Source organism: Cydia splendana, chromosome 2, assembly GCF_910591565.1.
Source record: "Cydia splendana chromosome 2, ilCydSple1.2, whole genome shotgun sequence".
NCBI lineage: Eukaryota > Metazoa > Arthropoda > Insecta > Lepidoptera > Tortricidae > Cydia > Cydia splendana.
Genome location: NC_085961.1, coordinates 16,029,555 through 16,052,049, shown reverse-complemented (window position 1 = coordinate 16,052,049; position 22,495 = coordinate 16,029,555). Strand labels below are relative to the sequence as shown.

The 22,495-nt window shown below is 36.9% G+C and overlaps 1 protein-coding gene across 3 annotated transcripts in view; it reads left to right on the top strand.

The window, feature by feature from the left end:
• Nucleotides 1-21,138, top strand: part of LOC134804898 (peripheral plasma membrane protein CASK) — a 316,704-nt gene extending 295,566 nt beyond the window's left edge. Inside the window, exons 13-22 of one of the 3 annotated variants that reach the window (XM_063778215.1) lie at nucleotides 6,559-6,627; nucleotides 7,247-7,276; nucleotides 7,753-7,851; nucleotides 12,141-12,279; nucleotides 13,981-14,025; nucleotides 15,868-15,987; nucleotides 16,625-16,735; nucleotides 17,583-17,690; nucleotides 18,226-18,401; nucleotides 19,068-21,138. In XM_063778215.1, the coding sequence (XP_063634285.1) occupies nucleotides 6,559-6,627; nucleotides 7,247-7,276; nucleotides 7,753-7,851; nucleotides 12,141-12,279; nucleotides 13,981-14,025; nucleotides 15,868-15,987; nucleotides 16,625-16,735; nucleotides 17,583-17,690; nucleotides 18,226-18,401; nucleotides 19,068-19,247 (1,077 nt within the window). In that variant the 3' untranslated portion in view covers nucleotides 19,248-21,138. The remainder of the gene's footprint in view (nucleotides 1-6,558; nucleotides 6,628-7,246; nucleotides 7,277-7,752; nucleotides 7,852-12,140; nucleotides 12,280-13,980; nucleotides 14,026-15,867; nucleotides 15,988-16,624; nucleotides 16,736-17,582; nucleotides 17,691-18,225; nucleotides 18,402-19,067) is intronic. The other 2 variants (XM_063778224.1, XM_063778232.1) reach the window with 2 other exon arrangements.
• The last annotated feature ends 1,357 nt before the right edge of the window (nucleotides 21,139-22,495 follow it).

The window sequence follows — 22,495 nt, the reverse complement described above, 5'->3', positions numbered from 1 at the left end:
GTATAAGTGTAAGATAGAACTCACTAAATGGCTGAAACAACTAAGTTATGATGATACAGAGTCATTACTGTACCGAGTAAATTATTAATTAAACATAACATATCGGCAGAACTCATACGCTAATCCACACACGCACGCACATGCATACTCTCACACACACACACACACACACACACACACACACACACACACACATTCATTTATACTCGTATATCCTCGTCATAAACATAGTATTTAATTAGGTTAAAATAGTAAATAATAGCATAAATACCTAAAACATTCTTTAAAATAAAAATAGAAAATAAATAATGTACAATATTAGTTATAATTAGTTAATAAATAAAATAAGTTACTTTCATATGTATAACATTTCCTATAATATAAGTAATAACAAGACTGTTTAGTTATGGAGGAGCGGGGCACCCTGATACAGGTTCACTCACCTAAAAGGAAGTCCCAACCACTGATGGCAATTTGTAGAAGCTTAATAAGGAAATAAATAATTTTTCATTTTCATTTTCTAGCAACTTACTTATGCGAAGAATCATAATTACAATTTATGTTATGAAAATAACGTAACACCTTACTAATTGAAAGCTGATTTTTCAATTGAATTGTGACCAGTAAGTATTGTATTATTATTTCCACAATAATTACTGTCAGACTATCACATAAATATTATTATTTGTACTTATACACTTTTTCTTCGGTTTATTTCAATTACTTGCAACATAGTTTATAAACCTGAAACATAGGTATACACCTTGTATGTCTGCTTCCTATCCTGCCATTGGTAAGTATGTCATTTAACTTCAATAAACATCTTCCAACGAACCAATGGAATTACATTATTCTAACCATGATCCCATGAAATACTGAGTACACCAGAGTACAGTTCGAATGTTTAGGTACTTTACCATTTTATCGTTACGTTTAACGTTTCTAAATGATAAGACCTAGGCTTTTGGTCTTTTGAGTCTTAGTGCTCAATTAGTACAATAAATGTGTACTCTTGGGTAGATCAATAAAGTGGTTCAAGCTACAACTTTAATCTACTAGTTTTACTTAATTAGTTAGCCTCAACAAATTAAACATCAGGCAAACTGTCATTGAGAGCGATCAAAATCACGGTTAATTCGAATACTTATTGTTTTTATTTTATAATGTGTAGGTACCTACACACAGTATTTAGTTATTTGTTTCTGTTTTGATTTAATGTATCGGTTCTGAGACAATGTATAATTTCTAATGTATGTATTGTCTCAACCGCATACCTAAGAGTTTTGGCATCCTTAATTATTGTAAGTTTATGCATGTGACTGAAATAGAAATAAGGAAATATATTTTCCGGTAAAGTGCCTTTTTAATTACACTTAATTATAATTAGTCATCACATCACACACATCACTCATCTTCATCTGAGTAGGTGTACCTACTACCTAGGTAGTTAAAAAGGGACTTCGTCATCTACACTGTTAACCGACAAAAGTCGTATGTCTATTTACAAGACATTAGGTTAACTGCTGGTCACTAGAGTTTTTTCTGTTAGTACCTTAGTCATGGTTGCCTTGGGTATAGTTTCGTAGTTTAGTTAAGTAAGCAGTGCTTCCTCACCGTGTAAGGCTCCCCGCATCGCCACTTCAGTTTTTACAGCATTGACTTTAGGTACTACATGACATGATGTAGGCCCAGCGTCTATTTACGTACCTGTTGTACTTGGGTTTGTAATTGAGCTTTGCCCTGATTATTATTCTATAGAATCATGTATTCCGGCTCTAAAATAGATTGGAATTGGGATTTATTATATGAAATCTGGGTCATATACGATTTTGAAGAATTGTATATCCTCATCTATTTATAGGTTTTATTTGGGCAGTTTAGGCATGCCTCTGTGTTCCACAATTTACACGGCTACTTACGCAGAATGCATTATTACTCTTATCCTGGTCACCTGCTTGTTTCTCTTAAACTATAATTTAACCTGTCTTCTAACTGTTCCAACAGGATTGCTACAACAATCTTTAACCGGAATACCGTCTAAGTCGTCATATAATATATTTTTATATATACTTTGTCCGTTTTTATTTAAGCTGATACATTCGGTTCTTACCCATACGAACATCTGCAAAATGCAGTTAATTTATGATACGGGTATAGGTTAGAAGAAGGTTAAATTGTAATTAATACTTTACAGAAAATGTTTCCAACTGGCGTATTTTTTTTTATAATTGAAATCTACTCTGAATCTACATTAGTAGATATGCCTATTCCCGAGGCCATCCATCTATACCTACGCCTTAAGTTAACTGGAACAGTAGGCAGAGGCACTAAACTGCTTATTATATAATTTCGAATTCAGTAAATACATTACATAATAGGAGGTCACTCTATACTAACATAATGTCAGTTTATGACTATTTTGCCTCCCTATTAAGTTTTGGTGGGCTAAAGAATCCGTCTAATGGTGGTATCTAGGACATTTTGAATGACCTAAAACAAGATACTATCGTTAGTACCAACCACCACTATCGCGTCTACTAGACTAGTTACTAGGTACATTTGACTCTTTTGGTTTGTTAGTACCAGTTGAACATTCAACTAACTAATTATTCTCTGTTTGTATCGTAGGTAAGTGTTATGATTTCGCTTATCATTTCTTTTGTTTTGCTAGTACTAGTTGAACATTCAACCCACTACTTATTTATTTTGCTAGTACCAGTTGAAAGTTCCAACCTACTAATTGTTTGTTTTGCTAGTACCAGTTGAAAGTTCCAACCCACTAATTATTTGTTTTGCTAGTACCAGTTGAAAGTTCCAACCTACTAATTATTTGTTTTGCTAGTACCAGTTGAACAATCAACCTACTAATTATTTGTTTTGCTAGTACCAGTTGAACATTTCAACCTACTAATTATTTGTTTTGCTAGTACCGGTTGAACATTTCAACCTACTAATCATTTGTTTTGCTAGTACCGGTTGAAAGTTTCAACCTACTAATTATTAGTTTTGCTAGTACCGGTTGAAAGTTTCAACCTACTAACTATTTGTTTTGCTAGTACCAGTTGAAAGTTTCAACCTACTAACTATTTGTTTTGCTAGTACCAGTTGAAAGTTTCAACCTACTAATTATTTGTTTTGCTAGTACCAGTTGAACATTTCAACCTACTAATTATTTGTTTTGCTAGTACCGGTTGAAAGTTTCAACCTACTAATTATTTGTTTTGCTAGTACCGGTTGAAAGTTTCAACCTACTAACTATTTGTTTTGCTAGTACCAGTTGAACGTTTCAACCTACTAATTATTACTTATACCAACTGCAGCATAGATGTGATGTACAGTTTACTTCTTGCAATTTATTTTTCTTGTTAGTCCGACTCCGACTTACTACTCAATTCATTTGATGCTGAGTTTACGTGTCTACTCCTACAGTAAAACAATAACAAAGCCCTTGGCATTCATCAGTCTATGTACGCTATCTATAGTGCTTGACTCACTTGACATCGTAAAGGTCCTTGATAATTTAACTGGTCCGTTACTTGCTAGCATTGTTTATTATCATAAACAGCACATACCTATGTATATATAAATACATGTTAAATCGACACCAAGTTAACATCGATTCATACCCATATCGTGCTATAAATAGCATTTCAATTGATTATAACTGGTTATTTTAACCGAACAATAATTCTTTTAGGACATAAGGTCCATAAAATGTATACAACTATACCGACTTGATATGCAGGTTTCTCTATACGTTCCCTCATGTAAAAATATCTTAGTATTTAATTACACGACTAAGTAGGTCGGTATATTTTAAGTATGAACGGTAAATACACAACTCATAATAATCATGATTTCCGCGAAGGTAGTTTGATTATTTACCCTTTATATCATATGAATTCTAATATACGATTTTGAGTCAGAAAATAAACCATGTACCATCTGTATTTGTAACACGGAAACCATCGGCATATTCGTTTCTATGACATGGAAAAATTCATGGCTAATACGTCGGTGCCACATCATAGGAATAATGTAACATGAGTACATTATTTTTTGTAGTGACCCCAATTATTGATCTATCTTGCATTGATTACACTTTTGGATTTACATTTGGTAACCAGGCTCACGCACAGTAGCCATTGTCAAAGAGTTAGTGTAATAAGCACGCGTATATTTCTTCTTTGCTTAGTAAACATTCCTCCCGAGCTACGTACCATCAATTATTTACTCAATAATAGTTGTAAAGTTAACCACTGTTCTTATGTAAACAGTCGACAAAATCAACTGTGCATATACATAATTGTTTTTATTAACATTGATTGTAAACAAAACTATAAAATTAGGTATAGGTACTAGATCTACGTTTTTACAGTAATATTTAAATTCTGCATTAGTTTCTTTAATACTCCTCTTACGTGAGTTTGGAATTTCATAACCTACTTACGTAAGTACCGCCTAACAAAATCGTTGCAGTTTTAATATTTTCGTATTATGTACAACCGTACGTCACTCGTTACACAGAATATCACCTCGCCCAAAATTTTGTATTACCTGAATACAATCGGCAGCTCGGGAGGAAATGGACAAATACGGTAGCTATTAGGTTAGGATTTCCATACCTTAGATTTGTTTTTTTTTCCGCCACCGTTACCTTTCCTTTCCGTATTTTTTTGTAATATTTTACCCTCGTCGCCATCTGTGACGTCCAGGCTCCGTTGTGTACTGGGTGATCAAATGAAACAACTGTTATCACTTGTGCACTCCGCCAGCCACCCACTCGCCATGACACTTCTCCACGGAGTGAAGCTAGCGGGTAGTTGCGTCGTACTGTTTATTGTGTAATCGTCACAAGTACCATGTTACACCAGCAGGCCAGCTTCTCTGTCTGCTTATTGAGAGACGAAGTGGAAAAAATGCAACCTGTACGATGCAAAGTAGCTCACACACAACAAGAAAATGAGCACTAAATCGAATCGAAGGCTCAGGGGCAATGGATGAACCCTTCTAAGTTTAGGTAGAGGTGAGGATGGTAGTGTGGTATAAAAGTTAATATAAATTGATAAAACACCATACCATGGTCACCCTCAGATAACCACCACGTTTACGTTGACACTATTGAGCGCACTAACAATTTGCCTTCGGCAATTTACATAACGTCTCACGTTTGTAAAATGCCGAATTTGACTGCGACATATATACCGAACTGTAGTAAACTTAGTAGGCACCGTGAGATCGTGCGGATTTCTACTTTCAGACGTTTGACGCGCCGGTATCAGGGCAGGGGCTTATCCGACGGGCTTACGCTACCGAAATGTTAGCTACGTACTCGCGACTTTTGTTACCCTAATTTGGCTGCAGTATTCTTACACCGGGATCGAATTGCAATATCACGAAAATCTACGCAAATGATGTATGAGAATCAAAATAAGGGACTGATTACAATGAATTTTTTTGTATCGATACGAGTGAGTGTCAAGTGCGCTTCAAATCAGTGACACGAGCATTAAATAGTATTTATATTTAATTATTCTGCACCGACGCGACGCAGCACTTAATTGAGATGGACGTTCTTCGTTGTGCTCAAATTTATTTAATATTTCACAATCTCTACTGGCATTTCATTTGTAAGTAATGTATATATGTTACCGTAATATCCCGTTTTTAGTGAAAAGTTTTTCGTATCGACTAAGTGAAAACACGTTTTCACTAGTTAAAACTAGTTTTCCTTAAGGGCTCGGTACTCGGTAAATAGTTTTATTTGAGATATGTCAGTCAAAACCAGTTTTCGCAAAGTGCCTTGGTGAATTGTTCAAATATTTATTTCAGTGAGAACTAGTTTTTATATAGTTCTCCACATTTCTATGACGGCCACCTCGACAATCAAGGATTTTTCCTCTCACGAGCTCTTAGCTTTTACTAGACGATGCATACGTAACACAAAAAATGGATTTTTTCTAAGTTGACATTATAAAATAGGTACTTAAAGTCGGTTCTGGCGCTCGTTTTAACTACTGCAAAAACGGGGTTTTAAGGTGACATAATATATAGGCACTGTAAGTAACTAGTTTTAGTGGTGATTCCGTTGCTCTCACAATATGATTGATTGAGTGGGTTACCACTATCCGAAAAGTAGGTATTAAATACCTACATTGTCAATTTTTCTATTTGGTTGCAGTTATACTTATTTAGGTATAATACATGCACTCTGTGATATCGTACCGTTCCAGCGACATTACGTAAACCCGTCGCATCCGCTTTTACTCCGTTAAGGCCGGCTGACACGACTTATGCGACTCAAAAATAGCTCACTACTGTAGGCAGGGATTATCAATATATTTTATAAGCTCTGTAGCTTAAATGTTAAATATGTATTGATGATAGTGAAGGGCGAAGGTCTAAATATTATTAGGTACTACTCTGTAACAATTAAAAATACTACGCAATAATTATGTATCTTTAGTAAGCTGTGTAGATATTGTACAAAAAAATGTTGTACTCGTAAGTGTATGCAATGTTTTACACCGTGATTTAATATAGGTAATATGTTTTCAGCGCGAGGCTCGTGGGTCAGTGACATTCAAAATAGTGCCGTCGTACCGCTCGGCACCACCGCCCTGTGAGGTAAATACAAATTCCTTTGCTTTCTCCGGGACTTTCATTTTCTTGTTTAACGTAGTAAGGTTGGCTTAGTAATATACTAAAATTAAATATCACGACCACTTGTGTGAGCGGTAGTACCTATAATTGTGTGAGTGTGCGGTAAACAGATGGATGGACTTCGCAGATTGCCGACCAAATCTCAGAGCGGCCAGAGATTTGCTTATTTTTTTCTACACACAAACGACAATAACGAGTGATTTAGTAAAAGCAATACCTGAAGTGGAACATATTTTCTTCACAAAATGAAACATTAAACTCGTCCAATTTACTAAATGTAATCTCTCGAGATACCTAAGATCCGCGATGTTTGTCCGTCTCACTCAACCATTACTTAGAATTTAATTTCCTGCAGTTAACGTAGAGATTATTAATAATTCAATTTATTTTTACAAATAATACTGTTACATTAGTTAAATAGAATGTGTGATATTAACGCTTGTTTTGCCAATAAAACACTAAAATAAATTCTGAAACCTAACAAGTCGGCAAGCGCACATAAATATACCACACTCGTTGCTTGTTAAAGGCATAAAATTGGAAATAACAAACGAAATTAAAAATGATACTTTTTTCTAACTAGCTCTTCCGGATTAAGCCTTCGCCCGTACTAGTAAGTAGCGAAGCCAGACCCTGCTACTTTATGTTCATTATGTTGTTTGTCTTGTTATGTTATGTCGTCTATCACCCGGGCATGGCTGCGTCCCCGCGATCTCCTTCGTTTCTGTGCGCTTGTTGTTCTTTGTCATGGCTTTACACATTTACTGTCACCTCATTTTATTCTACACCAAGTATCATCATCTTCCTCGCGTTGTCCCGCCGGCATTTTGCCACGGCTCATGGGAGCCTGGAGTCCGCTTGGCAACTACACCACGTTGTATGTTTATGTTTAATTTATTTCGTTTAGCCCTCATAATCAACTATCATAATTAACGTAAAGGGCACATAGTCAACTTGTCATCATCAGTATTCACACCGAAGCTACACATCATTGTACGCATCTCATAACACTTAATTTGTCACAAATATTCTCGCCATCATGCCTCTTAATAAGCGCCTCTGATGTTTTAATGTTGGATGTTTTTTCAGATATTTGTAAGAGCACAGTTTGACTACGATCCCTTGGAGGACGAATTGATTCCATGTGCTCAAGCTGGTATTGCATTTACTACAGGAGATATACTACAGGTAGGCACACTTTGGACAATACCTAATAAAAGCTTCTAGTTAGGATTATTTATATCTTAAGTCCGTTCAATTGTGTCTCAAAACAATATGCCCCAAGATAAAACACAACAGAGATAAGAATCTCGTTACGTTTTTCGCGAATTAAATTCTGTAGGTACTTTTATAAGTATTATTTATTTAGTAAACTATCACACAGTGGTCTATTATCACGACTATTAAAAGTAATAATTTGCAATAAGACTTGATGTTTTGAATACGACCCTTCATCTCATTATTAAATGAATTCTAAATTCTAATGTAGTTCGCGTCTCGTATTTCACTTATTTCAATTACATGTTTTGTTTTCAATGGCAAAAAGCTGGAATAGTGAGTCCTTGTCCAAAAGTCCAACGAAGTCTAAAAAGTCCAACGAGTTCAATGTCCCTCTATACCTTGCTTTTGTTGATTATAGCAAAGCATTCGACAGCGTCAAACACTCCGCTATATTCTCCGCCATGCAGAATCAGGGTATAGACACGGCATATGTTGAACTCGTTGGAACTATTTACAACAATAGCACAGCTAGCATTAAATTGCACGCACCCGGCCCCGTATTCAGAATAGGGAAAGGCGTCAAACAGGGCGACCCGCTATCTCCAAAATTCACCAGTTGTCTCCAAGAGATATTTCAAAAGCTAGCGGTCTCATGGGAGACGATGGGCATTGAAGTCGGCGGCAAGAGGTTAACAAACCTGCGCTTTGCTGACGACATAGTCCTCTTCTCCCATACGTCATCACATCTGCAACAAATGCTGCAAGACCTCAGCACGGCGAGCCTTGAGGTTGGACTTACAATTAATACGAGTGAAAACTCAGTTGATGACCAATCAAGCTAAACATAGCATTGTGGTGGATGGGCAGGATATACAATATGTCGACGAGTACGTTTACTTGGACCCGATAGCATCCTTCGAGAACAGGCGGTCTATCGAAATCGATAGACGTATCGAGAACGCCTGGAAGAGCTTCTGGTCCATGAAAGCGTAAACTGGTCCTTGTGTTTCAAGCGCAAACTCCTTGACATGTGCATCCTGCCCATTCTAACCTACGGTGCACAAACTTGGTCATTAACTGAGGCTCTAACATCGAAACTCAAGGTTTGCCAACGTGCGATGGAGCGTAGTATATTAGGTGTTCGCAGAACTGATCGGATCAGAAACACGGAACTACGGTCCAGAACTAGAGTTGTAGATGTAGGCGTCAAGACCGCTAAGCTTAAGTGGGTCTGGGCTGAGCATGTCTGCCGCATTCACCCAGAAAGGTGGGCCAAAATGGTTACTGAGTGGGACCCACGGAACACAATAGACGGTGCCGGCCGGAGTTTAGGCAGACCGAAAAGGCGATGGCGGGACGACTTGGACGCATTCTACCCCAAATGGTGGGCAAATGCCGATGACAGGGTCGAGTAGAGAAAACGAGGGGAGGCCTTTGCCCAGCATTGGGACACCAAAATAGGCTAGAAAAAAAAAGTGAGTCCTTTAGCATTACCTATTGTTTGAGTTAAAATTTACTGCCACTATTACAATTATGTGAATCCCCGGGACAATGCAACAATGCGAATGGCTCGCTAAAATATACTATTTCGGTAAATGGAAGCTATTAACGTTGCAAGGTATTCAGTATGTGGTTTAGTAGCATGCTTTTTCTACGTAAAACGATATTGTATTTTATTTAAAAAATGCAGGGGTGATAAGCGAACTGCCTGTCGATAGGTTTCTGTTCCTAACTATTGTGAATAAAACCTTGTATTAATTTGAATGTTTTAAAGTAGCTTAGTGAGGATTAGAACAGCTTACAAATTTATTTTAGTTTGTATCGAATATTGTTTCCAAGGTATCTGTGTTACATTATATAATATAGTACCGTCAAGCATTTATATTGTTAAGCCATTTAGGATTTATTACTTTAAATTGGACATTTAAATTAGGTTAAATCCTTAATGCCTTAAAAATAAAGTCTGCGAGCGTACATTGGAAGAATTGTCTCTAAAGAGGCCCACTGATTAACAGTCCGCCGGACGGTATCGGCCTGTTAGTTAGAACAAAATGTTGACAGTTCCGTTCAACTGACAGTCGAATCCAGTGGCGTGCCTAGGGTTTCGGAGTAAGGCAAGCCGAAATATATGTTTTCGTTATAAATGTCCAATCTCACTCTTCGGACTCAAATGAATTTGCTAGCGTATCGCGGCGGGCTTGATAGCATAGCGCACAGGGCATACTAGGTACTACTATAACTACTAGATATAATTTTACAAACATATCAGAGGGCCTACCGCGAACACTGAAGTTTGCAAATTGCATGTTTCTTTTTCTGTCACTCTAATTACGCCTTAATTGGAGTAAACCAACAATCCTTGTGTTTTGAAAACGGCCATACAAAATTTTCTCTTAATGCGACTGACTTATCTGAGAATACATAAGTCGGGTGTTGGTTTTGGCGCGGACATGATATCCCGTTTTTCTACATAGTTTAACGATTTTACCTTGCCTTCGTTGAGTAATACGTGGACGCATCTCATACCGTCACAAGGAACAACTTCATCAATTGTTAACACTTATAAACGTCACAACAAACGAACAAATCCACATTCACTACTTAAGTCAAATTCACTTAAATAAATTGAGCTTTCGTTACTTTCGACTCGACTAAATAATAATACACTTGAAGTAAACGCGTGCCGGCGTGCCCGTGCAAACTTATGCAGCTAACTTCACACCAAAAGCCAGGCTTAAATCGCCTTATAAAATTGCTATACATAACAAATAGTTACATCGTTCTATGGCGGTTTGTAGGCTAAGAGCGGGACGAAAAAGCACGCCCGGTTGCAAGCCGACGAGTGCGAGCAGGATAGCTAGAACATCCTACGACTGATTTCTTTCGCGCGGACGAGGCGCCACCACGGCAAAAATTTGCAACACGCTGGCGCCGCAGTCCGCGCGCTGTGGTTTGAATTCAATAATACGGGTTCATTTGGCGCGCGGTTTAAATAGTACATTATTGTCGAGGCTCGGAAGTAGCTACTTGCAGGCTGAGGATTCGTTTTAAACGGACGACCTTGGGAGTCCGTTTAATTGAATCCGAAGCCAGCAAGTAGCCTTCCAGCCGAGTCATATATAGTGCTTTTCTCAAAAATGGTGCAAGAAATATAAATATCATAGAAATATTTTACAAAAGCAACGTTCTTACGTATATATTTTCACAGAAAAAAGTAGAAAAAATTGAAAACATTAGCTATTCCGCCTTTTTTTTTTAATAAAAAAATAGAAGTGTATTTTTCTGCCGAAAATACGGCAACCTATTTGAGACAGCTAAATGGTCGCGGTACTAATCATCTGTTTGGCTGTTTAATGGGAATGTGCCTTCATTTGATATGGCCATTTTAACTTTTAAAAAGTTTGGAACTCGACAAATAATGGAATTTGTATGCAACATCGCAGTCCCAAAATCGAGACTGCAATGTTTTTAACTATAGATGGTCAAGCAAATCTTGTCAGTAGAAAAAGGCGCTAAATTCAAATTTTCTATGAGACGATATCCCTTCGCGCCTACATTTTTCAAATTTGCCGCCTTTTTCTACTGACAAGATCTGCTTGACCTAGTATATTTAATTTTTGTCTGACCATAAACTACGCGCTTCGCGACCTATTTTTTAAACGGCAAAGTCGACTTTGCCGTCCATTTTTGAGAAAAATAATCTATATTGATTATTGATCTTATCACTACGTAATTTCGGTAAGGCAACTAAGGCAGGCCCGGCTTTTGGGCTTGTATGGAAGTACCGCCAGTGGCCGATACCGTCCGGCGGACTGTTAATCAGACGGCCCCTTTAACCCAAAAGGTTTTAAGGCTACCTACTGAAGCCTAAATTCTAGCTTTGATTTACATCACCTGAAAGCAGGTTAGGCGTAGATATTGGCTGTAAATTGTGGTCATTTGTGTCAGCAATTAATCTTAACTTTTCGAAACAGGGATAATAAATTAAATAAACAAGATTTAACTCTTGTGATCGAATAAATTCCAAGTACGAACTGTTTTTCCAATATCATTTACCTGTGGTTATTATGCGTGGTGTAGCAGAATATTCGCTTAAGGACGTGGTGGAAACATCAATCACCGACGAGCAAATATATTATGTGAGAGTGACGCATGTTTTGTCTATAGCGATTAAAGATATATCTATCAATGATACTCTATAGTATTAGTGTAGATAAGTATTGGTGTTCCATATTTAGGTTTTTATTCCGTTACAGATCATAAGCAAAGACGATACCCACTGGTGGCAAGCTCGCAAGGACGCGGCGGGCGGCTCGGCCGGGCTCATACCGAGCCCGGAACTACAGGAGTGGAGAGCCGCGTGCGCCGCCTCCGAACGATCTAACACCGACCAAGGTTCGACCATAACTATTCTTAATATTTTATTGTTTTAACATTCATAACCGTTTACTTAGACGATGTTGTTGCTGAGTGCCTGACCTGTTTTGTTTTGAAATTAAGAGATAATTTGAAAAATTAAGTCTTTTGCGTTCTGGTTGAGTTGTCGTCTTCCTTATATCGATGTTGTTTATAGGATGTCCGTAATACATATCATCGTTAGATGGTGTTTGTTTGGTTTGATACTTAGTTAGGCTTTTTACTTTTTTCAGGAAAATTATTTAGAGCGACGTGGTCAGATTTGTTGCGTTTTTTTCTGTTGTATTTTTCGTATAAAATAAACTATTTTCTTGAGTTTTTCCATAATGGTCTCGAATTATATTTATTTATGAGGCCATTATATTCACTATACATACTTATATGATTTTTTTAAAGACATTTGATGGGAATAACTGACATGTTGTGTTTTGCTTCCAAACGTAAACATCATTGGACGAACCTGCAGTTGGTATGTAAAATGCTTGCCTATCATTGTACCGAGTAATACAAGCTCCCCTACAAAATTAAACAAATATACTTAACTTTTAACAGTTTATATTCTCCCAATAACTTTGCATGGTTTTTATAACCACTATTGTTACCCTTCAATATTATATATGAACCTTTTGATCAATCGCATATTTACTAACTCATGCCTAATCGGATAATGAAATGTAGTGAACCTATAGGTTAAAAAGACTGCTATTATTATTATGGTTATGATGGGAGTTTGTGTAACCCCTAATGATATATGTTTTATTGTGAAGTGTTAGATACACTCATATTTCCCAAAAATAACGATTTTAGTATTCGTTGTAATTTAAAAACCCTTACAGAACATTAATTGGCTAATGCCAATTACCCCTTACCAAAAAGCTATTGAGTGTGGAAGAGGTGTACAGTCAGAAAAAAAATGTCCCCTAATTGACAGATAAACTAGATAACGTCAAATGTTAACAACCTGAATGGCGCCACTACCACGATCCATCAAATTCTGGGTGTCTTTTTTTTTACGTTGGGGAAATGCGTTTGCGCATGCCACCTGGCCCGGGGGAACCAGGAGCGATATGACGGACTAACCAGTAATAGGACTACCGTCTAAAACCACCAACGAATGCCGACTCCCCCTTGTAGAGGAGCGCCGCAGGATCACTATCAGCATTCGACTGTATACATATACACAATCTAGGGGTCTACCGCGAAACAAGAAAATCGATATTTCGTGATCTAACCTCTCTATCACTCTTGCATATTCGAGCGATAAAGAGGCAGATAACTCAATTTCGATTTTCACGTTTCCCGGTAGGCCCCTGTTAACAAACCGCCTTGATGCATCAATGTCATATTTTATTGTCTGTGAAAACTTGTCAAAAAACATTTTAAGGCACAGTATGTACAAGTTAATCTATGGTTTACTAGAGGCGCTAGTGCTTCGAGGCATGATTTTTTCTTTAACTTTACTAACCTCTTCTACTACCGATTAATAACTGTTTGCCCCTAGCCACCTCCCAGGTGTAACTAAAAACAATATTTAAGAAGTTTGAGAACTAACGCTTCACAATAGCAATAGCACTCCGAGTGTACCCCCGCCCGCCCCCGACTACAAGTAGCGGCCTGTACTCGTACCATCCATTGGCAAGTTGCGTTTGCATGACCCATGTTGTAATGTTGTGCTGCTAGGAACCGAGGGCTGCGTGTCTCATACTGATGGCTGTGATAACACAGGTAATTGATTTATCATTTCATTCATATATAGGTACATATACTCTGTATGTTTAGGTATTTCAATAAAAGTATACACAATCTACCCTCAAATAGCTCCTTAAGCCAGTTGAGGGTAGATGAAAATATTACATGATCAAATAATGTAGGCACCTAAGTTAAAGTCAGGTCGTTCAGTGACAGATCCATGCAGGCGGTTTTTTTATTTGGTTTGTTTACTTTTGTTTAAATACTTAAAGATACAGACATTAGAGACTATACGTACCTAAACTTTGACGGATGATGTAATAAGTTTGCTTTTTTCGATCGTAATTTGCTACATTCCTTGGAAAAAGAGACCTTGGTGCACTTAACGGCCACGTTGTGAAGAGTCGTCTCAATATTGGTTTATAATTACGTAAACGTTTACATCAAGTTAATATAAACTAATATTAACTACATATAAAATTAATTAAACATGTAGGTAAAGAACGGCGTTTGTAAGGCTAAGTACAATCGAATATAAACAGGTAAACGTGTTGATTAATAGTCTCAGTATTATAACAACAAAACAAGACCTAATGGCGTAATTACCTTATTGTTTCACGTGTCACGACGCTTGTCGGAAAACCCTCTAATATTTAGTATTGTAGTAATTCCAGCTTCGTAATAACAATAACGTAAGCACAGGTACACACACAGGCAAAGATAGGTATGTTTGTAACATTACTTAACAAAAAATAGAGCAGAATAAAAAACATTAACCACTCGTAAAGGCTCTCTTTTTGTGTGTGTTTGGAGTTTGAGTTGTGAGTATTTGGAATCTACTTTCAAATGATGATTTTGATTGTTATAATTATTTAATAGCGTTCATTTGGATTTGATTTGTAATATTCTTAGTTAGTATTTCCCTCGCATTAGTGTGGTGAAAATTTTTGATGTTCACTCGGTAGCAAAGTCTGTTTATCCCTCGTGCCTTAAAACCATCACAACGCTCAAGATTCCACTTTTCGAACAACTCGCTACGCTGATAGTTCAATTATGGAATATTTCACATCGGGTATCAATATTAGCACGTGGAGTTAAACATAAACTTTACCCCCTTGTTACAAGGGCCTTGTAAAACAAATTACTATTAATTGTGACATAACCTGATTGCATTGTCGAAGCTATCTGTACATATTTAAAGGACCGATTTTTTATTTCTTTGTTGCCGAATTTAAGCGGCAATTAGCGCACGTCTGTGACGAACCCTAACGCAAGCGAATCCCGGAATAAACAAAAAGTTAACAATTTGTATGACTTGTACCTACCAAATGTTAATAACAAATTACAGGTAGTTTCTAGAAACTCGATGTGGTAAGGGACATTGTATTAAACACCCAAAACTTGTCTAGTCTCGTTATTAATAAAGAACTTACGTCTATACGGCGTTCCCTTAATAGACGTTTATCATAATTTTTAATAGTTTACTTATACATATAAACTTACTCTATATGTAGGAATTGTAGGTACTTTACAGTTATGTAATAAATATACATATTCAAAGAGCACTAGGACTATACTAGTAGCATGAAGTATTACTTATTTAATTACACAAGCGGGTCTACCTCGATATAATTTCATTGTGTTTACCTTAAATTCCGACGTTTCAGCTGAATATGTGTACAAAACGCGAGAGTTAAAAGTGCTGTATTACTTATGTGTTCAGAAGTGTAGCGTAGAACGTTTTTCATTCAGAGAAACTGTTTAGCTGCGGAAATTCTACCCCTGCCCTATCCTACTTAATAGTTACACTTGTGGCCAAATAAATAAGCATGAAGTTTTGGGGTTTAATTGACAAGTATTTCACAATGTTTGTTTTAGTGAATTGTTCTATATTCGGACGCAAGAAGAAACAGTCCAAAGACAAGTACCTCGCCAAACACAACGCCGTGTTCGACCAGCTCGACGTCGTCACCTACGAAGAAGTCGTCAAGTTACCATGTTAGTATACCACTAAACTGAGTACTTATACAAGTTATACATATTAAATTTGACACTGAAATATTCTTACACGCCGACGGATGCCTGAATTGTGCTTAATACGGGAAAAATATATAGCAGCAAAAAATAAAAAAGAGCGCGCTAAGCATCAAACAATAAACAAAAATGTTAATAGCTACACCTACCTAAGTAGTAAAGTTTCCAAATCTCGCAAAATAGGCACCAGTCGTCGAGTTGCGGAAACCTGTCCGGACTACAATTAAATACATAGTTTCCAAGCTAGAGCATTTAGTAACTGGAGATGTCATCGCTGTCATTTTCTTTACGAAACAGTCTGCCGATTTTTGCGCGGGAGGGGACGTCAAATGTACCTATTGCTATTTCTACATGATTTGTAGGTACGTAACGTACAAATAGCCATGTCAGTCCATACAAAATTTTTGCACAATTGTGCAAGTTTTTCAGCAGAGGGGCTCTTAAATGCGACTCCAGTTATTAAATGCTCAAAGTTTCCAAGTAACTACCTACCTACACGAAACTTACTTAAAATCGTTATTGTTAGTGAAACTGAATGAGCACAAAAACAATTAGTTTGAACAAATGTAGTCCTTGTTACATTTGAAATGAAATGTTGCAGCTTTCCAAAGGAAGACTATTGTGCTGTTGGGCGCGCATGGCGTGGGTCGGCGTCACATCAAGAACACTCTGATCGCGCGCCACCCGGACCAATACGCATATCCCATTCCACGTAAGTACAAACTAGTATTTGTGACGTTCCACGGCAAAAGGTACCTTATGGCGGCTGGCGCTTACGTCGCATAGCGCCGCAATAATATTGGAGCGGCGTTAATAATAGCGTAAGCGCCAACCGCCATAAGATACCTTTACCCGTGGGACGTCACATTTTTTCCTATTAGGGATGCCTTAGCGCCAGTTGCACCAACCACATTTGACAGACTGATCAACGTCAGCCGGCACGCCCCGGCGCTTTACTATGAAACTTTCCATACATAAAAATTTAGCGAACTCTTTAACGATACGAACAGTTTGGTGCAACCGACCCTAAGTCTATAAAATTAATAGTTACACTAAGTAGAGATGCAGCGGATAGTTGTTTGGCCGGATACCGGATATTCGGCCTGACCATCGGCGGAACTATACCTACGTTTCGGTTTTTCAGGTGCGTATTGTGCAGGTTTTGACTAACTATGAAGTTAATGTTCGCACGGACTCATTTCTGGGTTCGAAAAGAGTGCGCGTGCGAGTGGAATGTTTTAAAATAATAAACGGGTACAATTATGACCGTGACTTTCTTAGATCCAATTTGTTTACTCCGAAATCAAGCAATGTAGGTAGTAGGGTAGTAGGTCACTCTCCGGTATCCGGCCGGATATAAATATAATGGCCGGATACCGGATAGTAACCGAATATCCGGTGCATCTCTAACACTAAAGCGTATTTTAAAGTTGCTTATAGAAGTGTTATTTGTATTCAACAGAAGAAATTATTTTGTGTCGTTTGACTTGTTTGCACGTCATTCTTAAAAAACAAACTTGCGTGTAAGTTTTAAAACAAATGTTTGGATATCTTTTCAGACACCACCCGGCCGCCAAGGGCGGATGAAGAAAACGGCAGACACTATTATTTCGTTACGCATGAAGAAATGATGGCTGATATCGGGGCCAACGAATACCTAGAATACGGTAATTATTCGATACAATAGTTTATTTGGCATAATTATGTGTTTAATATAAATTGATTGTACGTGTGCTTTGATCTCCCTTACAATTGCAAATGTGCAAATTATTTGTACCTACCAACCGTAACCGTAGGTACGGTTACTTAGTATAAAGTTCTAAGTACGGTACAAATAATTTGCACGGTAAGGGAGATCTCGGATTTCGGTATTTTTTGCTTTTAATAAAAATGGAGTGATCAGAATGTTATAAATAAACTGTGTATGTACCTACCTATATTGGAACATGTAACTCGGAGCGTAACTTGACAGTTCGCCTACATTGTAAATAACGATCTCTACCCAATAGATCAGGCATGACCCAATTAATCGGCTTGCATTTTTATTTTAGTCTCGTCCGTTGTTTTAATATCGATTTCGGCACAACTGTACATAGTTCTAATGACTATTGGAATCACAATTCTTAAATCAACAAAGTTGCCACAACATTGACACAAGTAGATTTATTTAATAATAGATTGAACTATTTTATTATATTGTAGGCACTCACGAGGATGCGATGTACGGCACGAAGATAGAGACGATCCGTCGCATCCACTCGGAGCGGCGAATAGCGATTCTGGACGTGGAGCCGCAGGCGCTGAAGATCCTACGCACGGCCGAGTTCGCGCCCTACGTGGTGTTCATCGCCGCGCCGCCGCTCAACAACGTGGCCGACGTGAGTCTAATGTCAACACACACACTGACACTAGTGAAATACGATCCGGATCCATTAATTCTACAAATTAAGGGGCTACCCGAGGTTTTCCGATTTTTGACAAGTTTTGCATCGTAACTCCTACTTTTGCACTACAGATATAATTATAAGACAAACGGCTATCGGTTCTTCAATCTTGTATCTCCATTTTTATCTACCGGATTTTGAGAGAAAGGAATACTTAGTATTTTATGACATTTTTTAAACATTGTCTAAAAAACAATTTTTTCGTATCTCGATTGCTGTGAAAGATCTTACATATACGAAATCTACATATTTGGGTTCGTCTTTGACGTCACTAAAAACTGGTCAGAGGTTTTAATTTACACAAAAATTATGTCCCGAAAACCAGTTTTTTGTCCTAAAATTGTTCTACTTTGATGCCAAATATATCGAAGACAATGAACTTTGAAGTAAATATGGGATACTAATATTGCTTATAGGCGTTGCTGTAAATATGATATTGATAAGCTACAAAAAACTAAACTAAATTAGAAAACTAAGGGATTCAGGTCGAAGGTCATTGGGGCATGGGCTCCCCTTAATTGACCATAAATATATGATTGGCATTTAGTAATAGCGGGCTTATCTACAACGAGTACAAATGCCTCCGGTTTGTATTTCCAGTACGACGGTTCGCTGGAGGTGCTGGTGCGCGAGTCGGAGCAGCTGCGGCGCACGTACGGGCACTACTTCGACATGAGCATCGTTAACAACGACATCGACGACACGCTCGCGCAGCTCGAGGCCGCGCTGGCGCGCCTGCGCTCCACCCCGCAGTGGGTGCCCGTCTCCTGGGTCTACTGACACGCAGACTCCTACTACCTTTAAACGAACTAACCAATCATTCGAACCGGCGACACTTTTTTTCTCAGACAAGTTCGACTTTGTTTCGGGAGTTAATGTTTAAATTTTACGCAAAAAGTTAACTCTTTATGCACTCTAAGCAGTATTTTAGTATGTATTCACTCAACGTTACGTGCGTCGCTCGAGTTGTGTATAATGTTTTCTTAGAATCATTGACATAATGTGTCGACCTACGAAATTTCAGATAAAACACCTCTATCTGCAATGCGTGATCGTTTTCTTAGCGTTAACACAGATGCTTCGAAAGCCATTACGCTAGTATTGCACTAACACTACACTCACGATACCTAAAAATTCTAATAGCTTCCCAGAGTAAGATATTTTATGTTTTTATTTAGTGTTCCCAATTTCGTAGACGATGCGTCTGAGTTAACTGAATTTGTATAAGTTATTGCGAACATTTTTTAATACATATTTATAGTATACACATTTCTTATAAATGATTATAATGTCCGCGTCTCCTTCGAGCACAAGAAGTTAAGGTATAGGTATAGATATGTTTCAAATGTTTACACGAAATTTATCTTCTTGTATCTCTGGAAACGCGGCTTAAATCGATGTACCTTTTTAACATTTTATTAAACAGTTTTCACTGTATAAGTACATACTCTACACGTTTATGAAATTATAATAAAAATATGTACCCTTAATACACGTTTTGGATGAAAAGCAAAGGTTTCGTAAAAAAAAAAGAATGTGGTTAAATTGCGTCATTTAATGATGACAAAGATTCATTGATTGTATAAGATTTGTAGAGTGTAAGGAAAAATCCAGCCCCCGAGTTTGACAGCTCAAGAAGTTGGCGCTGGACGTCGCCATGTTTCGTGATAACTAAATAGTCAAACCAAAGTTACCGCATACTGTGCGAATCCGTACAGCGCCATCTACTGTCAAACAGTCAAATTCTAAGCACGAATTTGTCTTAGAGTTCACACATCTAGTACAATCCATGATTCTTTAATAATAACAACACTATCTCCAAGTACTTATTGATTGCGATAATCTCTACATTGTTCCTTTCTCTCTTTAATCAGTGACAAATAGATATCATTAATTAAGTTTCCAAGTACAAGGATCTTGAATCTACTAAAGCTTGCATGGTATTTGGTGCATGACCGCTCAATTTCACTATTATGTGCCAAATGTGTGACTGCATACCAAATCCCACGATAATAACGATTTTAGACACTTGCACATTAACAACATGAATTTTGGATCAATTGTACATAAATATACATTAGTAAGTAATTAAAAACTAATCGTCTAGAAAATTAAAGTAGCTCAACAAATGCATAGGTACATTAATAATTATCTTTAAGATCTATTCGGCTATCTTAGATACTATTTACCTACCGATAAAGCGCTTTTTTCGCTCTAGGTACACAATGTTGAAAATATAAAAAAGTACTTATTGACTAAATCTGTCTTTATGATAGGTTGACACATTTGGAGCAAAAAATCCTAATGAGCAACTTGAAATCTAATTTTCACTTCAAGCAACCGGTAACTGAAATCAATTGGCGTGCAGTTGAGTTGTACCGTTGTGTACTTAAGGCGAAGAGTGGCCAATCACATCACATAATTAGAATTCACAGGGTTCCATGTACCAGTATGTTTAAGTGTCAAAATGATCGTCTTTCTTGTATTTTAGGGCCAAAATACAATTACTCAATACGACATATTATCGCATAGGTAATCGTATTTCAGCTCTAAGGGCAACTCCTTCGCTACGTATATGTATTATTAACATATAGATAGTATACTTTCTTATTTAGCACACATCATACAGTTATCAGCGCAAATCATCCTCATGTAACTCCTAAAAGTTGGTACCTATCGATGAAATAATAATGACACCAAAGTCAGTACCTCTAGGTAATTAGGTACGATATCAGTTTTTATGAACTTTACTCTGGTACGAGTATGTGTTAGCATATGTCATGATCATGAAACAGTTTATAGACACGTCTAATAGCGATTGTCTCATTGAGGTGTTCACTATTCAAAATAAGTTTTTTGCAAGTACAGTCACCTGCTATTAATATGTTAGTCTTCGAAGGCCGCAAAAATATATGACACGCTCTTATGACTCTACAAATAAGATCGTGTCAGATATTTTTGCGGCCATTGTTATGTAACATATTATTGCACGTGACTGTAAATACTTACTTAGTAGTTTGACATTTTGTGAAGTAATTAACAGAATTGAGGTATGATGGCAGCCGAAATACTAACGTCTACGGTTTTCCTACAATCAGTTGCCAACCTTACCAATCAGAGTTTATGTTCCCACATTAATGCATTCCATACTGTATATACCTACTAAGTAATAAACAAGTAGCAAAATTTTACAATTATAACAACTCTCACTGTTTCACTATATTTACTTTTTATGAATAATTAAGCTAAATAGGTAATCATTTGTTATTGCTAAGGTGTTCTTGATATTGTTCTTTTTAAGTGATAAGTACAAATTTTATCAATGCTCAGTGTTTAAAGTTTAACTTTATGTACGAGTAACATACATAAATTGTTATTTCGATTATATTATTGTCATATACCACTTTTTGTTCACTTTTTTTTCTTATTGCAAAGCGTAGTTAAGTTTTACAAAATTTGACAACGATGAATTTTTATCATTATCTGTTCGATTTGTTAATGTTCTTCCTTTTTTGTGTAATACTTAATCTAAATAATTTATCTAAACACTACATCTTTGTCTTGTACCTATCCTTATATTTAGGCTAATAGCGAATGAAAGTAGTTAAATAAATTAATCATACGGTAGTATATTAAGTAAACTAGCTGATAATAAATAAGATGTGTATTGATGAGCGAGTAGCACTATTCTCTTCACATGTTCTATTAATGTTGCTATTAGATAAATCATAATTTTATTACACTTCAAATTCTATATTTAAGTGGTAATCTGTTCTGCTATTTTAAATATTTTATTGTGATGCAATATTATTAACAGAGTAGTTAAATAACATAAAATTGTCTATTTAAGTTGGCTCTGTTAAAGTTTATGTATATGTAGCAGATAATCTGATCTTTCCGTGAGCAGCTTTATTCCGAGGGCATTAAAGTTCTTAAATAAAATTATTTTTTAAGTTGAATCTTATTCAAATTATGAAACAATTTAACAGCGGTTGGTCAATATGTTTCATTCTTGTTTTATGTATGTA